The sequence below is a fragment of the Suricata suricatta genome, chromosome 10 (assembly GCF_006229205.1).
Source record: "Suricata suricatta isolate VVHF042 chromosome 10, meerkat_22Aug2017_6uvM2_HiC, whole genome shotgun sequence".
In the NCBI taxonomy this organism is placed as follows: Eukaryota; Metazoa; Chordata; class Mammalia; order Carnivora; family Herpestidae; genus Suricata; species Suricata suricatta.
In genome coordinates, this window is record NC_043709.1 from 77,268,260 (window position 1) to 77,287,160 (window position 18,901).

At 37.9% G+C, this 18,901-nt stretch overlaps 1 protein-coding gene across 1 annotated transcript in view; it reads left to right on the top strand.

Annotated features, from left to right (window-relative positions):
* Nucleotides 1-6,449: 6,449 nt before the first annotated feature.
* The window catches only part of ERGIC2 (ERGIC and golgi 2), a 44,959-nt gene continuing 32,507 nt past the window's right edge, over nt 6,450-18,901 (top strand). Inside the window, exons 1-3 of the mRNA XM_029954412.1 lie at nt 6,450-6,534; nt 15,619-15,761; nt 17,280-17,388. Coding sequence (XP_029810272.1) covers nt 15,656-15,761; nt 17,280-17,388 — 215 coding nt within the window. The 5' untranslated portion in view covers nt 6,450-6,534; nt 15,619-15,655. The remainder of the gene's footprint in view (nt 6,535-15,618; nt 15,762-17,279; nt 17,389-18,901) is intronic.

An 18,901-nucleotide genomic window follows, 5' to 3' on the forward strand; every position in this document is an offset into this window, starting at 1 on the left:
GTACAATATAATGATTCAACAATTCAACATTGCTCAGTGTACTCCAAATCCAATTTCTCTCATCCATGCCCCTCACCCGCTTAAGGCCATTTTAATTACACTAACTCTTCAGGGTATAATCTGTCCTTCTGTCCGGTTAATTAGAATGTTCCACACACATCTAGAGTATTAAACCCTCTTATTTTTCTGTGAATCCCTTTGCCTAGAAAGCACAAATTGCTCTTGTGACTTGCATTTGCTGATATCACTTTTAACAATCAGCCTGTTTGTTAATTTTGCTTAGTTAAATGCTGACAGTTATACTTTGTACTATCCATTCTCTTCTAGGAAAAAGGGGTTTTAAATATGTCTGAGTATCTTCTGGATGCCATACATTACCTGATATTTCCATTGAGTTCCTTTAATTATTCAAGCTGATCCTTATGAAAATGTTTTGAATGTAATATTAATAACCCCTGGGCATTTAATATAGCCCAGGGCATAGGGATTAAGTGTTGGTTCTGAAGCCAGACTTCTTGGGTTCAAATTCCAGCTCTATCATTATCATTTGGCATTATCATTGCCAAAGTGTTATGACTTTGGGCAAATTAGCCTTGTTTTACTTCCAATTCCTCATCTATAAAATGGAGGTAATTGGGGCGCCTGGGTGGCTCAGTCGGTTGAGCGTCCGGCTTCGGCTCAGGTCAAGATCTCACAGTTCCTGGGTTCGAGCCCCGCGTCGAGCTCTGTGCTGACAGCTCAGAGCCTGGAGCCTGCTTCAGATTCTGTATCTCCCTCTCTCTCTGACCCTCCCCTGCTTGCACTGTCTCTGTCTCTCAAAAATAAATAAAAACCATTAAAAATTTAAAAAAAATAAAATGGAGGTAATAAATGAAACCTATTCATAGAGGTATCCTATAGTTAAAGGAGTTCATAAATTTAAAACACTTCAAAGAGTGGCTGGCTCCTAATAAACTTTCAATTCATGTTACTAGTATCTTGTGCAGTTTCCTAAAATAAAGCTTTTAAAGAGGATTCCCCATGCCCTGAATCCTTTAAAAATATTTTTGACCAAAAGAGAACAATTAAAAAATAGTCTAAAAAATGAGCCTCAAAATCATTATGCTAAGTGAAAGAATTCAGTTGCAAAAGACTTTGCTATAATTCCACTTACATGAAGTGTCTTAAAGACATTTACTGACATAGTAGAACAACGGTGATCTATGGCTGAGGGTGACGGCAGGAGGTAACAAAACGGGGGTGATGAAAATGCCCTAAAATGGAATTATGGTGAGGATTGCCCAACTCCATAAATTTACTAAAATCATTGAATTGTAAACATAGAGGCTTTTTCTTTAGTAGTTTCAGAGTTTTTACTTGCTTTAACAACTTTTATCAGGATGGGTAAAATCTGATTAAACTTTGATATTTGAATGTGGCCAAAATTCAACAATAAACTGTTACATGTGGCAGGCAGAGACTGTCATATATTACTTGGGAAAAGTTTGATTTTATTAAGATTGTTTGAGAATATAAATACCTATATATCTTTACAATTACTCATTTCTTTATGTCTCTATGTCTTTTTCACTAATTCTCTTAACTCCATAAGGATTTAATAGTGGAATGACAGTCTCCTCAGCCTACCTTAATAGCTTTCTATGTGCCAACTACTTTACATATATTAATTCTAAGCCCAAGTGTATGAGAAAGGCATTGTCTTTCCATTTTACCAATGAGGAGATTGAACCAAGAGGTTAAGTGACTAGTTTTATATTAACAGCTGGTTTCAGAGCAGAATTAGCATATCGGTTTTTCTGATTACAGACCTCAATCACTATACCACACTGATGAGTGTTTTCAGAGGACAATACTAGTCAATGTGTGGAGTTTGGACTTAAGGAAATGACACTGGAAGCAGGAGATCCTGGCATAGGGCCAGCTTCATGCACACGCTTGAACACGTGAATGAAAATAAAATGTACAGAGGTAAAAATAAGGCCTATATGTAATAGAGGAGGTTCTGTTTTCAGAGAGGTTAAGAATACTAAAAATTCCTTTGAATCCATGGGGAATTACTTGCCAGCTCCTAATTAAAAAGGTTTTACTGCAGTAGCTTGAAGGAATTAGGATTTTAATTTTACCTACATGAAGTCAGGAAAGTAGGAGGCAGGGCTACAGTTATGATAGCCTGAGGCTTTTTCTGCCTTCCTCCTCCATCATCTTCAGGGTATGAATTCAATCCTCAAGTCATAAAATTGCTGTTGGGCTCTGGCCATCACACCCACAATCCAAGCAGGGAAAACAGGGAAGGTAAGGAGAAAAGAGAACAAATGGTGTTCATAAAAGCCCTACTTAATGACTTTTACTTACATATCTGCCCATCCTGCCTGACAAGCTTGGGAATGTAGTTCTTCCTTTGGGTTTATTGTACAGGGTTCTGATACTAAAGGAGAGACGAGTAGGTAACCAGAAGTCTCTCCTACTCCCTAATTATCATACATTGCTTCTAATTATACTTTTTGTCAACTTTTAAAGAAATAAATGCAAACACAGTGCTATTTAAAAAAAACAATATTGTGGTTGTATAAACAAAAAAGTATAGTTTTTTTAAATGTTTATTTATTTCTGAGAGACAGAGCATGAGTAGGAGGGGGCAGAGAGAGAGGGGGACACAGAATCCAAAGCAGGCTCCAGGCTCTGAGCTGTCAGCACAGAGCCGGATGCGGGGCTCAAACCCACAAACCGTGAGATCATGACCTGAGTAGAAGTTGGACACTCAACTGACTGAGCTGCCCAGGTGCCCCAAAGTATAATTCTTTATTTCTTTGCTATCCTTGTCCCATTTCCTCTAGTAACTGTTTATAAAGTCCAGAAGATATCATATAACAATAGGAGTATAGGAATGAGATTAACAGAGAAATAGAGGAGAGGAATTAAGAACATGAGAAAACCTCCTAGAGCCAAAAGGCATGAGTTGCCAGGCTGAAAGGAGCCACTGGATACACTGCACACCAATGAAGATGCGGATCCATATAGACACATCACTGAAATTGATGAGTACTAGGGACAAAAAATATGATGTAAAATTTCAGAGAAAAATAGGTCTCACACAATGGGTTAGGGATCTGAGTGGCTTTAGACTTCCCGCTGAGAATATTTAAAGCAGATTTTGCCATGTGGACCTCTCCACTGGACTTCTTAAGTATGCCTGTGACAGAACTACTGCAATTGCCTGAAGGATGATCCAAGAGAGAGCAAGGAGGAAGGTGCATAGTCCATTATGGCCTTTGCTAGCACATTTAAAACTTTATCATAATTCAGTCTTTTCCATTTTTCCCTGACAAATCTTATCATTTAACACAATCAAGCCTATTTGTTTGGCATATAGACAAAAAGGGAAATACGGGAATGGTACTAATCTCCCAGTCTCATAGTTTTGCCTCCAAATGGAAGACTCCAGCAGATTCTCATGGATTCATCATGGAGTTTGCTATGACAGACGTGATGTCAATGGTTTCTCCTAACTCAGGTTCAGCAATCTCTAATGCTTCTATCATGGGAATGCCACGGGGGATCACTGTGTTCTAGAACATCACCCTTATAGGATGGAAGTGATATCAAAGCAGCAGCCCCAATTTGCGTCAAGGACTCTGATCTTTAATAGAGTTTCCCCCAACCTAAAATCCTCCATTAGAGGAAAATCAACTTCTGACCAAGTTTATTCCGTCAAAGCCTCATTCAGGAGGCAGTGTGTGTAGGGCAAGGGAGAATGCTTATGTCTCACTGGCTTCCTTCCTTCTAAGACTACTATTGGCTCAACTACCCTTTACTTAGAAAAACAAGTTTAATAAATAAAAGAATTTGTCAAGTTAGGCTCTTTTGAACAGTAATAGTAAGATATATATTCATAATTTTTAGTCAAAGCATCTCTATCCTGAACATATATTATCTGTATAATTGTTTATGTATTTTTGACCCAATACAAAAATTACCTTGTAGGGACATATCCCATATATGGGATGGAAATTATGTCATCTTTTTAGCTCAACATCAATGTTAGATAATTATACTAGAAAATGGGAAAATATCTTCTGCTCTGCTCAGTTGAAACTTGATTGTTTTTACTCTCATAGCATACTGTTTTTCCCCTTTTTATGTAATTATGCCAGTTTGTCATGTACATAAAAATTATACAGACATAAAGACACACACATACAAATTCACTTGTTCTTAGATATTCTCTTACAAAGTTCATCTGGATTTATGAATTTATAAACATTAACATTAATAGGTGAACATTAGATAGTGGTTGTGATAGGGGTTATTAGACTTTTGGTCTGGGAGGTCACATTTGTGCCTAGAGAGGACAGCACAATGTTTTTAAGAAATTTTTATTTGAAAGCTTTTGGATGAGACCCATAAGCAGATAGCCTGACTCCTAAATGCATCTGAGCTTGCTGGGTGTTAAAGCTTGAAGACATTTCTATTTATGTCATATTATTGAAACCAAAATTTGGGGGCACCTGGGTGGCTCAGTCGTTTAAGTGTCCAAGTCTTGATTTTGACTCAGGTCATGATCTCGTGGCTCATGTGTTCAAGCCCCTAGTTGGGCTCTGCACTATCTGTGCAGAGCCTGTTTGGAATTCTCTCTCTCTCAGGATGCATAAAATAAAAATAAAAGATTTTGGGACACCTGGGTGGCTTAGTGGGTTAATCATCCCACTCTGGCTCAGGTCATGACCTCGAAGTTTGTGGATTTGAGCCCTTCTTTGGGTTCTGTGTTGACATCTCGGAGCCTGGGGCCTCCTTCAGATTCTGTCTCCCTCTCTCTCTGCTCCTCCCCAGCTTGCTCACTCCCTCTCTCTCAAAACTAAATATTAAAATAAGTAAATTAAAAAAAGAAAAACAAGTACAAGTTGTTTAGTGCCAGTTTAAGTCCCTAGTTTAAAACCTGTTTCCTAGGGGTGCCTGGGTGGCTCAGTTGGTTAAGCCTCCAACTTCAGCTCAGCTCATAATCTCACAGTTCATGGGTTCCACAGCTCAGAGCCTGGAGCCTGCTTCGGATTCTGTGTCTCCCTCTCTTTCTGTCCCTCCCCTACTCATGCTCTGTTTCTCTCTATCTCAATAATAAATAAACATTTAGAAAAACCTATTTCCTAGTTCTCTTCTGCAGGTAAACATAATATAATACTTTTGTTTTAAGCAAATTGTTTTACAGATATAACACCTACCACCAATAACATAGGATTAAATATTCACCCCTCTTTAAAATTAAGCTGAGTTTCAATCTCCAGGGGAAATTAATTTTGTCTTCATTTGATAGCCTGGAAAATTGTGAGTTGTTTTTTTAAGGAAGCAGGATCAAACTAGTCAGTTTTGCTATACTGGGAAATTCAACTCTTAGGGGTCAATAATTACCCTGAAAGCAGACTCCTCTGGAGACCAGGGACCAGGTGTAACTAAGTGAACACAGCCAGCTTCCATCCAAGCAAGAGCCCATATAATCTCAGACCCACAAAGACCGAAGGTCTGCTAGTACCTTTATAGCTAAGGTAAAGAAGCACTTTTGGAGTGCCTGGGTGGCTCAGCTGGTTAAGCACCCAACGTGGCCCAGGTTCATGATCTCATGGTTTGTGTGGTTCAAGCCCCGTGTCGGGCTCTGTGCTGACAGCTCAGAGCCTGTTTCAGATTCTGTGTCTTCTTCTTTCTCTGCCCCCCCCTCCCCGACTCATGCTCTGTTTCTCTCTGGATCAATAATAAATAAACATAAAAATTAAAAAAAAGCACTTTAGATATTTATTAACTGACTTAGTTCTCGTAACAATCATGAGATATCATTGTGCCATTTAACAGAAAAGGAAACGAGATGAAATATTGTGCCCATAAATGGTTGACTTTTAACCCAGGAAATCCTAGTCACAGTGTCTAAGCTCTTACTCACTACAGTAAGCTTCTTAAATATGTGAAGGACTAACTGTGACAGGAAAGTCTGGAAATTAAATTGCATCAGTGGATAAACTTTATTTGCTTTTATATTCTGGGATAGTTTCAATTTAGTGAAATACCGTTTGAAAAAGGAAGTTTAAATGTTCTTGACGAGAGGAAATGAGGCAAACACAGAAGGCACAAAACGTGTTGCAGATTGTACTGATACGCATTAAGGTTGCAAATGATAAATCCTGTGTCCAAGTCTGTCATCAGCGATGAAGCACTCTATGAGGTGTTGGGATTCTTTCCTGGCCCCTAAGTGTCAGTAGGAAGGTAACCCATTCCTTCCAAGAGAAGCTGATTCCTTATTGGCCACGTGGTTACACCTAAAATATATTTCAACCTCTGTTCAGTTTAGCCACACCCCCTTTACGTTGACCACACCTGTTGATTCACAAAGCCCTTCGTAAGCAAAGGGAATATCGCGAGAATTCTACATTGTCTCCCGTTTTACGTTTTCAGCGGTGGTTGTCGCTTTTGTTCTCGCGATATTTTCGGTTGAACGGGAGCCCGGCGACCCGGGCTTCTGTGAAACATGGCGGCCGGCTGGTACCGTAACACAAGGTAAAATACTGAAACCCCGCCGGGTGATGTTCTCCCGATTGTTTCAAGGCTGTTCGGGTAGTGAATATCGTTAAGGGGGCCGAGAGTCTGTCATGGGGTTGGTTCCCTGTCTTCACCACTCTCTTTCGGAGAAAGGGCCGGACTGGGGAGCCGCTCCACCTCCCCCGGGGGCGTTGCTGGCAGGACCCTGGGCAGCGCAGCGCGGGGAAGCTCCCCTCTCCCCAGTCCGCTGTCTGTGCGCTATCTTGCAACTTGAAGGAGTTTAAGTACTTCTCCGATAGCTGCTAACCCTGACCCATTGCTTCTCGCTGTGCTCTGTGTCCCGGAGGCTCCTCTCGTCCTCAGGGAGAAAGGTCCCGCGTTGTGAAGACCAGCCGGATCGTGTCCCGATCCTCCCGGGTGTCTGGCTCCCCACCCCCATTCAGACCAGTACCAAATTCTTGGCAGCAGGTTGCTCTCTTTAAGAAAAAGACCGAGGTCTTGGCCTCGTCTCCAGAGTTTTGCACGTCGCCTGGGGGAATGAAAAGGGGCTGGACTGGCGAGATGCTTTAGGAGAGACTGGTCCGAGTGTCACTACTTTTCTTAAACCCTCGAGGGTTAAGAAACTCTCGGAAGGTAACTTGTCAATTCATGGTAGAGAATATGGGTATAGGTAATATATAGAGCTGATACAGCATTGTTTGAGAAAACATGTTCAAGTAACTTGTATTTAGAATTTAGTATCCTCGAGACTTCGTGTAAAAGTTACATAATATCTGTTAAAATGTTGCAAGACTGACTTTCAGAGGCAATTAAAGATACATTTACAAAAAGGATTTATTCATTTGTTTGAAATTGTATTTAAGTAATTGCCTAGCCTGATACATAAACTCTGGTATATCGCCGTTAAAAGAAATGAGTCAAGCATGTTCACTGAAGAATTCAGGAGGTTTACTTATTTTGTTTATCGGTATCTTTAAATTGATGCAGTTATTCCAGTTCGAAAAACATGAAAAAAAAATTCAGTTTTGGGAGGAGGAGAAGTTTTGTTTTATTGACAAACTGCAGGATAAACTGTAGTAAACAACTGAGTTGAAATGGCTTGAGGGTACATATCATAAAAATATATACAGCTTGAAAGATCTCTCAAGGGAAATCAGGCCTTGCCTGGAACATCAAAAAAGAATTAGAAAAAACTTATGTAAATTTATTTAGTGGTTAGTGGTTTAATTGGAAGAAATAATGAAGCTCATTTTTAATAGAAGTTACCTTAGGCAGTCTAGCAGCTAACAAATCCTATTTAACAGTTTTTCTATATTTATTCTGGTTCTGCCTTTTAATGTCACAATGGGCAAATTAACCTCTGTGTCTTAGTTTCCTTATCTGCAAAATGGAATAAGAATAATAATACCTAAATCTATAAGGTATTTGGTGAAGATTAAATGAGTTAAAGCATACAAAGCACTTAGAACAATGCCTGTCATGTAGTTAGCATTCATTAAATATAAGTTCTTGTTATATTAACATTTCTGTTTCCAAATTTATGTAGTTACTCCTAAGATGTTACCTTGGTACTTAGTCAAAATAAAGACTGAGAAAGACCCTTTAAAAAAAAATGTTTATTTTTGAGAGTGCATGGGCAGGGGCACAGTGGGGGGTACGGAGGATCCAAAGCAGGCTCTGCGCTGACAGGCTGACAGCAGCGTGCCCTAAGAGGTGGGGCTCAGATCCCAAACTGTGAGATCAGGACCTGAGCCAATCAATGTCAGACTCTAAATTGACTGAGCCATCCAGGTGTCCCTGAAGAAGACACTTTTTAAAGTAATTTCTTTCTGATCCCAAAAGTGATTAAACACTCTTCTTTTATGTGGTTAATGTGTCTTTAAACTCCATCTTCCAATTGCTTACTTTCTTAAGCCGTTATCCTCTATTAATTGCTAAGGTACAGATTCCTCCTTTTTACTACTTCATATGGCCTTATTAGGTCTAGGTCTAGGTCAGTTCTTCTGTTCTTGGTGCTTGTTAACCCATTCTCCTTGCATTTGGAGATACTCATTCTGTTATAAATGTACTGTATTTCATGAGTCCCTGACCTTTTTGCACTTCAGTTTTGTACACTTATTTTTTTAAGTTTATTTTCGAGAGAGATTGAGACAGCATGAGTGGGGGAGGGGCAGAGAGAGAGGGAAAGAGAGAGAATCCCAAACAGGCATTGCCCTGTCAGGGCAGACCCTGATGTAGGCCATGAACCCACGAACAGTGAGATCATTACCTGAGCTGAAACCAAGAGTCAGACGCTTAACCAACCAAGCCACTCAGGTGCCCCTCAATTTTGCACTTTGATGAGGTAGTTAGTATACTCAGTCTGTTCTTTGAGGAGGATTATATTTGTCTTTGCTTCACATTGCTACTAGGCACTTCCAAATTGTATTGCCATCATTCTATAGTCTATTCTCTTAGCTTTTTAAATGTTTGTTTATTATTGAAACAGAAACAAAGCATGAGTGGAGGAAGGGCGGAGAGAGAGGGAGACACAGAATCTGAAGCAGGTGGAGCTCAAACCCACAGACCTTGAGACCAAGTTGGATGCTTAACCGACTGAGTCACCCAGGCACTCCTTCTCTTAGCTTTTCTATCACTTTATATCATCTTCATTCTATTCATGATATTATTAATTAACCTCAGATACTATCCCACTTGCCCCAAGACTTAAACATAAATTTCAATTATGCTACAAATTTTTGCATTTCTTTTGAGAATTAGAAACATTTATCAGGGGTGCCTGGGTGGCTCAGTCAGTTAAGCGACTAGCTGGGGCTCAGGTCATGATCTCTTGGTTCGTTGGTTCAAGCCCCGCATAGGGCTCTGTGCTGACAGCTCAGAGCATGGAGCCTGCTTCAGATTCTGTCTCTCCCTCCCTCTCTCTGACCCTCCCCTGCTTGCACTGTCTTTCTCTGTCTCTCAAAAATAAATAAAAAACATTAAAAAAAAAGAAGGATTTATCAAATGACTGATTTTTATCTTGGTTAGAAATTGTGCGGTAACCTTTATGCCTCCCTCCCTCCTTTTAAAGTAAAATACAATAGAGGCTTTTGTGATGCTGTGTTTCTTTCCAAATGTCACACAACTAGTAAGGGCCTAGATAGTAACCCAAGTTTTTCTGACCACAAAATTCATAGTTATACCATCTTTCAGCTTCCAAGTTTCCTTTTTTTTTTTTTTTGAACACTGTGAAGGTTATTAGATTTATTTGAATTATTTTGGGGTGAGCAATTTTATTATTTTTTAAAAAAATTTCGATGTCTATTTTTGAGAGAGAGAGACAGAGCATGAGTGAGGGAGGGGCCGAGAGGGAGGGAGACAGAATCTGAAATAGACTCCATCCAAGCTCTGAGCCCAACATGGGGCTTGAAACCATGAACTGAGAGAGCATGACCTGAGTTGACGTCAGATGCTCAACTGACTGAACCACTCAGGTGCCCCTGCAGTAGACAATTTTAAAAACGGTATGAACTCTTCCAAAACAGTCAAAGTGAAAAGGATTAAGTAATTTTGGGTGATAGCTAGTATTTGTCTATTGAAACTAAGTTATCTTTCATAAAAAAATTTACTGTAAAGTATTCTAATGCAACGTAAGCATAATTTTATAGATAAGTAGTTTTGCTTTTTGTTTCTGAAGTTCATTGATGGCCTTGATAATATCTGTTCAGTGTCCTTTCTCATTCTTATTAGTGGCTTGTATTAGTTTCATGGGGCTGCTCTAACAAGTTCCCATAAACTGGATGGCTTAAAAATATCGACATTTTTCTCACAGTTCTGGAGGCCAGCAGACGGAAATCAGTGCCTTGGCAGGGCCATGTTCCCTTTGAGTGTTCTAGGAAAGAACCCTTCCTTGCCTCCGGTAGCATCTAGGTACTCCCTGGCTCTTATTGGCTTGAACATGCACCACTCTTATCTCTGCCTCTTCATGTGGCATTCTCTTCTCATTGTGTGTCTTCAAATGGCCTACTTATAAGGACAGCCGTCATTGGGTTTTGGACCACCTTAATCCAGTATGATCTCATCTTAACTAATTACATCTTCAAAGACCCAACTAATGTATTTCCAAATAAAGCCCATTCACAAATGCCAGGATTAGGACTTTAGTGCATCCTTGTAGGGGACACAGTTCAACCCACAGCATGGTCATATATATTAACCAATTAAATATTTCTTGTATTGCCAGATATATGTTAAAAATAGATGTTAGTTCATAAAATGTGAGTAGCAGGGGTAAAGTTGTTTCTCCATTTTTGTTTGGAGAAGTAGTTAAACTTAATTGAGCAGACTGTACAAGGTGTCATGAATTCTATGTTTTAATTTTGGGAAAACATCTTATAGTGTCATTATATTCAAATGAATGCAATGATGAAATATGGGCTTTGCTGACATTAATTAAATTGAGTGTTGATAATGTGTGTCTGTGTTCCAGCATGAAATGTGGTTTCTCATTTCTTATGCAGTCTTTCAAAGCATTGTCTTAGTCTCAACTGTTATCAATGGCTTCCTGGACTTTTTTTTTGTTTGTTTTGCTTCTTACTATGCATGACAGTTTGGGGAGAAATTGAAGCAAACAGATTGGAGATTGGAAAAGTACGAAGAGCAGCACCAACCAGTGGGCAAAGGAATCAAATGCAGTGGCTCCTAAATTTTTAGATTTTTGTGGACCAGTAGAAGATATAGAGGAGAAACAGGAAAAGGGGCTGGATTTGAGGGCTGATGCAGAATTGCAGTTTTAAATTTTAGTAAAGCAGGACATCCAAAACCAAAAGAAACAAAAACCTCTGTTACCTGCTTTTATCTTTTCATAAAAGACGGGACATTTTGACACACATAAAAAAGGAAGGAAATAATCTCAAATAAAAGACTTTTAAATTGAATAAATTCAGCTTTAAAAGATTCATTTTTTTTTTTCATTTAGGTTCAGAAAACAAAATTTTCTAATAGGATGACAGTGACTTCTGGAAATCAGTGATTTGGGGTATTTCTAAATGCATTTTTTAAAATGCCTGACCAAGCTAGACAGTGAAGCAAATAGAGAGGGGACAGGAGCAGTGGGGACAGGAACTGGATAACTGGAAGAAGTCCAGTGTATTGAAAACACAGGGAAGATGAAGAACAAATTCTGTCCTAGTTAGGAAATTAAAAAGCTGGAAGGATGATTGGATCTACTCAGAGAGGAAAACTAGTGTTTTTGATTTTAGAGATGGAGCTGTTTTAAAAGTTAAGAGAAGCCAAAATGTGGTCTTGCTTGCATGTGGTTTTGCATAGATGGAGGTCACTGGCATAGAAAATTTGTTAAACTTACATGGTAAAAGCATTATCACTGCGAATGAACGCCACAGGATGAGTGTCATAGGATCATGCCTGCAAAGGGTTGTGACGGAATGGGGAAGAAGAGAAGCATATTGAATGATCCAGGTGCTAAAGTTGTTAAGGAAATTTTAAATATACCCAGATGTTACCAGATGATAATCACAAGCACCGATGTGTCAGTGTACACGGTGGTTTGGAGTATGGACTCTGGAGCCAAGTTCATTGGGTTCAAATCCAGGTTCTACTACTTGCTGTGTGGCCCTACAGATATTACTTGACTGTTCCATGCCTCAGTTTTCTTATCTATAAATGTGAATAAAAGTAGTATCTTCTTTAAGTATTTATTTATTTTTGGGAGAGAGAGTGCATGTCCACGAGTGGGGGTGGGCAGAGAGAGAGGGAGAGAATCCCAACCAAGCTCTGCACTGCCTGGTATGGGTCTTGAACTCTCAAACCATGAGATCGTGACCTGAGCTGAAATCAAGAGTCGGATGTTCAACATACTGAGCCACCCAGGAACCCCTGTGTTTATTATTATTTGAAGTAGACTTGGAAAGAGATAGTTGAGAAATCATACTAAAACATGTACTGCCTTACCCGGTGAGTCTCAGAAATGAAGTAAGGATTGGAAGGGAATTACTACCAGGAGAATGTCAAGTTTCATGAAGAAAGCAGGTAAAAGGATTACTTTTAGAAAAACTACTAAGTTATTGGATAACTTGTTCATATCAGAACAGTTGCTCTATAGAGTACAGTGACAAGTATTGGAGATGGAATGAGTTTCTTCGATGCTGGTTAGTGCTTATCTAACAGGAATGGGACAGGAGGAGTAACAGAGTGGCAAGGCGCTCCATTCTAGACGAGCAATCATGGAAAACAGGAATGGAAGTTGCTAGATTGAGGCTGGGAGTAGCCAGGTGGGAGAAGTGCTGAATAAGCTGTATGAATTGTTAGAAGTTTGTAAAACTTACTAGTTGTTTGTTATAAATTTGTTTTTATATATAATTTTAAAAAACACATTTGTGAAGCTTATAAAAATACAGAAAGTTTAGGAGTAAAATTCAGTTTTATTCATTTGCTCAGTCGTGCTATACCTATTATTTGCCAACCACTGTTCTAGGTGTTAGGACTATGATAATGAAAGAAACAAAAATTCCTCTCCTTGTGGATCTTATATTTTTATATATCTACTTATCTAACTGTTTTGATTGGAAAGCTGTGCTATCATGGGTCTTTCTGAGAAAATTTCCTTCCTTCATGTTTTGGGGAATATCCCACCTTTTTTTCTTTCATTTCATAAATATTTATTGTATACCTCTGTGCCAGCCATTGGAAATACACACATCAAGTTAGGGTTCCTGCCTAAACATTACAGTGGAGAAAACAGAAAATTAAAGAAGCAATTAATTGAGTTTGAATTGCCTTTGGAATGACCAAATGAAAATGTCATAGAAAGCAAAAATATATGCCTGCAGAGAGATTTGTACTGGGAATAAAGATCTGAGAAGAATGGACATAATAATTGGAAATTGAAGGGAGGGGAGATCACCAGGAGATAGTGCCGAAGGGTGGAGGAGGGCCTAGAACAGGATCTGAGTGGAAGGAGAAACCGCATAGTAAGCCAAAGAAGGTCTTAGAGGTAGAATGAAAGTCAGGAATATAGTATCACTTAAGCCAAGCTAAGATGCTGTTTCAGGAGGAAAAAGAAGTGATAAATTATTTTTTTTTTTTCAGAGGCAGAATTAGATAAGGACTAGAAAGTGTCCATGGAATTTGATACTAAAGTTGTATGGGGGTGGCTGGGTGGCTTAGTTGGTTGAGTGTGTCCAACTTAAGCTCAGGTCTTGATCTCGCGGTGCATGAGTTCAAGTCCCGTGTTGGGCTTTATGCCGATAGCTCAGCCAGAAGCCCGCTTCAGATTCTGTCTGACTCTCTCTCTGCCCCTCTCCCACTCACATTCTCATTCTCTCTCTTTCAAAAATAAACATAAAAAAATCGTTTGTGACTTAGCTCAGAGCAAATTTAGTTAAGAGATGAGCATGTAGTGAGGAAGTAGTCACTGTACAAATGGGGATAATTCATTCTTTTTTTGTTTTTAAAGTAAACTCTACCCCGAACATGAGGCTCGAACTCACCCTGAGATCAAGAGTCACGTGTCCTTGACTGAGCCAGCCAGGTGCCCTGACAATTTATTCTTTTAAGTTTGGTTTATAGATAAGCAGCCAGAGATCTGTAGTTGGAATTGGACTTTATCTTAAATGTAGAGTTTTGTTTTAAAGACAAGAGGTTTGAATCTATTTAATATTTAACCCCAATAGGAAGGAATGAGTAGAAATTGAAAGATCGAAGAAGGATCAGTCTTGGTGCAGTTACCACTGAGTAGGTTCAGAAAATAAATTTGATTATTCAGAGTTGAACAAACTTAGGAAGCATAGCTTATCCTTACAAACACTCAAAAGCATAATTTACAAATGAGAATACCAGTTTTATAACTGTTATGGGGATCAGAAACTCATCCGTCTTGTCTGCATGTCTCTTTTCCTTAAGAAAAACATACACATGAGATCCAAAATTATAATCTGAGGGCCATCTTGTGCTTATGGAATAGGAAAGAGAAGTTAGTTGGATGTTTTTAATGGCAAATGAAATCAGTGTATTAATGCATCCAAACTTCACTTTAGGACTCATTAGTAGAACCCCTGGTTAGGGACTAGTGTCTTTTGGACAGTGTTCATGATCACCGCCAGTTTTTCTTCATGAATGCCCTTTCTATGGCCTATTCTTTCCATAGTAATCATACCCATTGGATTTCAGACAAGTCTTTCTGCTTTCTTTAGAGACCTTTTTCTTTTAATGACTTCCACAACTATTTGATTTATTCCATTAGGTGCTGATTTTAGTAATCAGCTTTGATTTCTGGTAATGCTTTATAGTGTCACCAAGTCTTATAAAAATTACACAAGAATTTGAGAATTCAGTTATTTTCATGGCTTTGTAACATATTTTAGATATAGTTGACATACTGATTAAAAAAGAATACCAAGCAGTCTATTTTTAAATCATATTTTTTGGGGTACCTGGGTGGCTTAGTTGGCTAAGCGCCTGACTACAGCTCAGGTCATGATCTCACAGTTTGTGGGTTCAAGCCTTCACGTTGGGCTCTGTGCTGACAGCTCAGAGCCTGGACCTGCTTCATTTTGTCTCCCTCTCTATCTGCCTCTCCCACAATCACCCTGTCTGTCTCTCTCTCTCTCTCAGAAATAAATGTTAAAAAATTAAAAAAAAGAATATTATCCTCTTAAAGTTTTAGTGACACCAGATTATTATTTTAGGATACATTCCTAAAAAAGGAATTTACTTAGTTAAAAGGGGAGTGGTGAATCTTTATATTCTTGCTAGCAATAGATGAGCATGCCTATTTTATATACTTCATTGTAATCTATTAGTGGGTAATATTATTAATTTAATGGACAAAAGGTTATTTTTTATTTTAATTTGTACATTTAAATATTATGAATGTGAAGTGCTTTTCACTTTTTTTGCTGTTTAATGTGTTTGTGTGTGTAAATTGCCTTTCATTAGTATTTTTTGTTGGGGTGGGATGGAAAAAGGAGAGGTTCAGGTAAGTGTTAAGCTTTTTTCTCAAGGAGGAATGCAGTTGTTAAGTTGTTCCAGGAACACTTATCTAAAATTAAAAGAAACCTTTGTATCTTTTTTGGAGGATTTATTTCTTCATCATTTATTCCTTAGCATGAATTTATGAAAGAAGAAGAAGGTTTTCCTGAAGATGAGGCGACTGAATCGGAAAAAAACCTTAAGCTTGGTGAAAGAGTTGGATGCCTTTCCAAAGGTTCCTGATAGCTATGTAGAGACTTCAGCCAGTGGGGGTACAGGTGAGTATCAGTTCAGATGAAAACTCCCTTACTTAGTGCAGCTGCTCGGAGAGCCAGTCAGCAACATACAGAAACTAGCCCTGAAGAACTCCGGTGATTGTGGAACTCTGTGACTGCTCTGTCCTCCTGTCACAGTTTGCCCTAATTTTATCGTCGTATATATTCTCTTTGGCATCTAACCCAGTGCAGTCTATGCATTTGGCAATATTTATTAAAACATTACTGAACAACATAATCCAATTTTACTGCTTTGGTACTCTTGAGTTATGTATAACTATATATAAATAGAATTGAACTTGGAGGAAGTTATTTAATAATGTTGAACTGCTTTAGTCCTACTTTGGTTAAAAATAAATCAATTTAGACATTATAATAGAACTTCTTAAATTACATGTTGCTGGAGAGAGGCAGCACGACCTAATAGTTAAGAGCTTTGATTCTGGAACCAGACTGGATTTAAATTCCACCTCTGCCCCTTCCTAACTACCTGACCTTGAGGCAGTTAATCCATCAATGCTTTACTTTCTTCTTCCATGAAATGGGGATGAAGTCATTGTTTCCCTGGGAGGGTTACTTTAGTGATTAAATAAGTTAATATTTATAAAATGCTTAAAGCAGTACCTGGTACAAATAGAAGTGTTTATTAAATAAAATAAATTGATATGAAATATATAAGAAAGATATGCAGCTCTAACAGTATTTACTATTATTCCTTTCCCCATGAAGAGCTAATAAAATAATGTATTTCACATAAGATTGACATTTCATTTGGGAGAGCGTGTAGTAAGGGGCTTGCTATTTCTAATCTGCAATAAGTTTTGTTAATGAAAATAGTGCAAGTTTTAATGAAAATAGTGCAAGTTCTTGTTGCATGATCCATTTTAAGTGTTGTTTGTCATAATATATGATAGTTCTTTTCTTTTTGTCAAATATTTTACCTGCTTTTATAAATGAAGTGATACATTTAGGAGATTCCAAAGTAGATGAGAGTTTTATTAGAGATTTGGAGATGTTATTTGAGTTTCTGGCACACAGATTGTTATGGCCTCTGAGGAGCTAGGAATTAGTCTAATTTTTTTATTAATAGCTTGGGCTATAGGCATGGATGTGTTTTTAATTATGAGGGGGGTACTTCCAAATTTGTACTGTAAAACTTATACTTACTTTCATTTATCATATCTAACACACTGCTGTACATAAGAACAAATTTGTGTCTTGTAAAATTTTGGCAAATCTAGTGAGAGATATCTTTAGTACTGCTGAGATAAAATGCTTTCTCAATAGTAGAAGTGCGGTGTTTATGTTTGTGCCCAGTAAATCCTCATTTTTGAGCTGTTTGAGAAAGAAATCTATGTGAATATTTTAAGAAAAGCCTTCTATGGTAGTACCCATTCACATGGCAATCATATAAGGGCTATCTTGCTAATATTAATCTCACTTAAAATTGTTTCCTATTGTTTCCTTTTAAAAATTGTTTTAATTTTGGTTTTTCTTTTGTTTGTTTGTTCGCTTTCTCAGTTTCTCTGATAGCATTTACCACCATGGCTTTATTAACCATCATGGAATTTTCAGTATATCAAGATACATGGATGAAGTATGAATATGAAGTAGATAAGGATTTTTCTAGGTAACTTCTTTTTTCTTCTTGAAATACTTTTAGATTCAAATTGTTTTAAAGATAATATGCCTTTTAAAATTTTTTTCTAACTTTATGTGTGGTTTATTTTAGCTATGAAGAAATAGTACTGAAAAATTCTCTTTCAATGCATGCATTAGATGAAATATTTTAGAATCACTTCAATATTGCTTAAGTTCTAAGAGAAATTTTCTTGAGTTAATATGCGCTTATATAAAAAAGTTAGAACGTAATGTGTATTTTTTTAGATGTTTTAATGATAGAAATTGTTTAATGTTTTGAAATTGTTTAGTCTAGATTTTGAACTATCTTACTGATTTGTGTGAGCTGGAAAATTGTCCAAAAGCCACATTGTATATGCTTAAAACTAGATTTGTATAAATAACACCTAAGGAAAATTTTAATGTAAATAATGCCGTCTTTAAACCTTTGAAAATACCTTCGTTATCTAATTTATTTGTATTTGGATTTTTTAGTGATTGAAGACAACAGGTTTATTGTAAGATTGCACTGGGCACTTGGCAGGGGTGGGGAGGCAACATCTACTCCTCAGTTCCTGTTCCTGCTCTGCCACTTACTCTCTGTGCGACCTTCGGGAAGGTGCTGACTCTGTGTCTGCATGTGCTTCCGTCTCCTTTTTCATAAAAGGGGATAATAGATATAGCACCTTCCTCAGGGGTTAATGAGAATTAAGTAAGGCAGTATCTGTAAATTGCTGTGAACCTTGGGCAAATCACACAACTGACTTCTTTTGGGCCTTGGTTTATTTATCTATAGTATGAGTATTATTCTTGATACCATTAGTTTTCAAAGAATTTGTTGTTTTTCCTTTGTTGTTTTTAGCACCAGTGAATCATTTTTTACTTTTTTTCAAATGAAGTATTTCATAGGTTACCACCTAAGCATCGTGGGGATGCCCAGAAGCCTGGGGCATTTTGCCTTATTCTCTGGTTCCTACAGCATCTCCTGGGTCATTTGGAGCACAATTTGAGCTCTAGACAGTTTTAAGACACTATGGACACGCCAAAATTTGTAATTCCTATTGAAACAAAATGAAAATTATTAGGGTGAAAACGTTTTTTCTTAACTTTTTTTTTAATTGTTCATTTATTTTTGAGAGAGAGTGAGAGACAGCACATGAGCAGGGGAAGTACAAAGAGAGAGAGAGAGACACAGAATCCGAAGCAGGCTCCAGGCTCTGAGCTGTTAGCACAGAACCTGATGTGGGACTCGAACTCACAAACCGTGAGTTCATGACCTGAGCTGAAGTCGGATGCTTAACCGACTGACCCCCCCTGGCACCCCTAGAGTGAAAAAATTTTGATTGGAAGCACAGGACGGGACTAATATTGATTGTACTCATTCTGTTATTCAGTGGTGATTGATTAATTCTGATATTTGAAAATTAATTTGATTTGAAATTAAGGCATTGACTGAGCCTTTTTTAAAGCCCATGCAAAAATTTAAACATCAAAGTGTTCTTTTTTTTTTTTTTTTTTTTTTT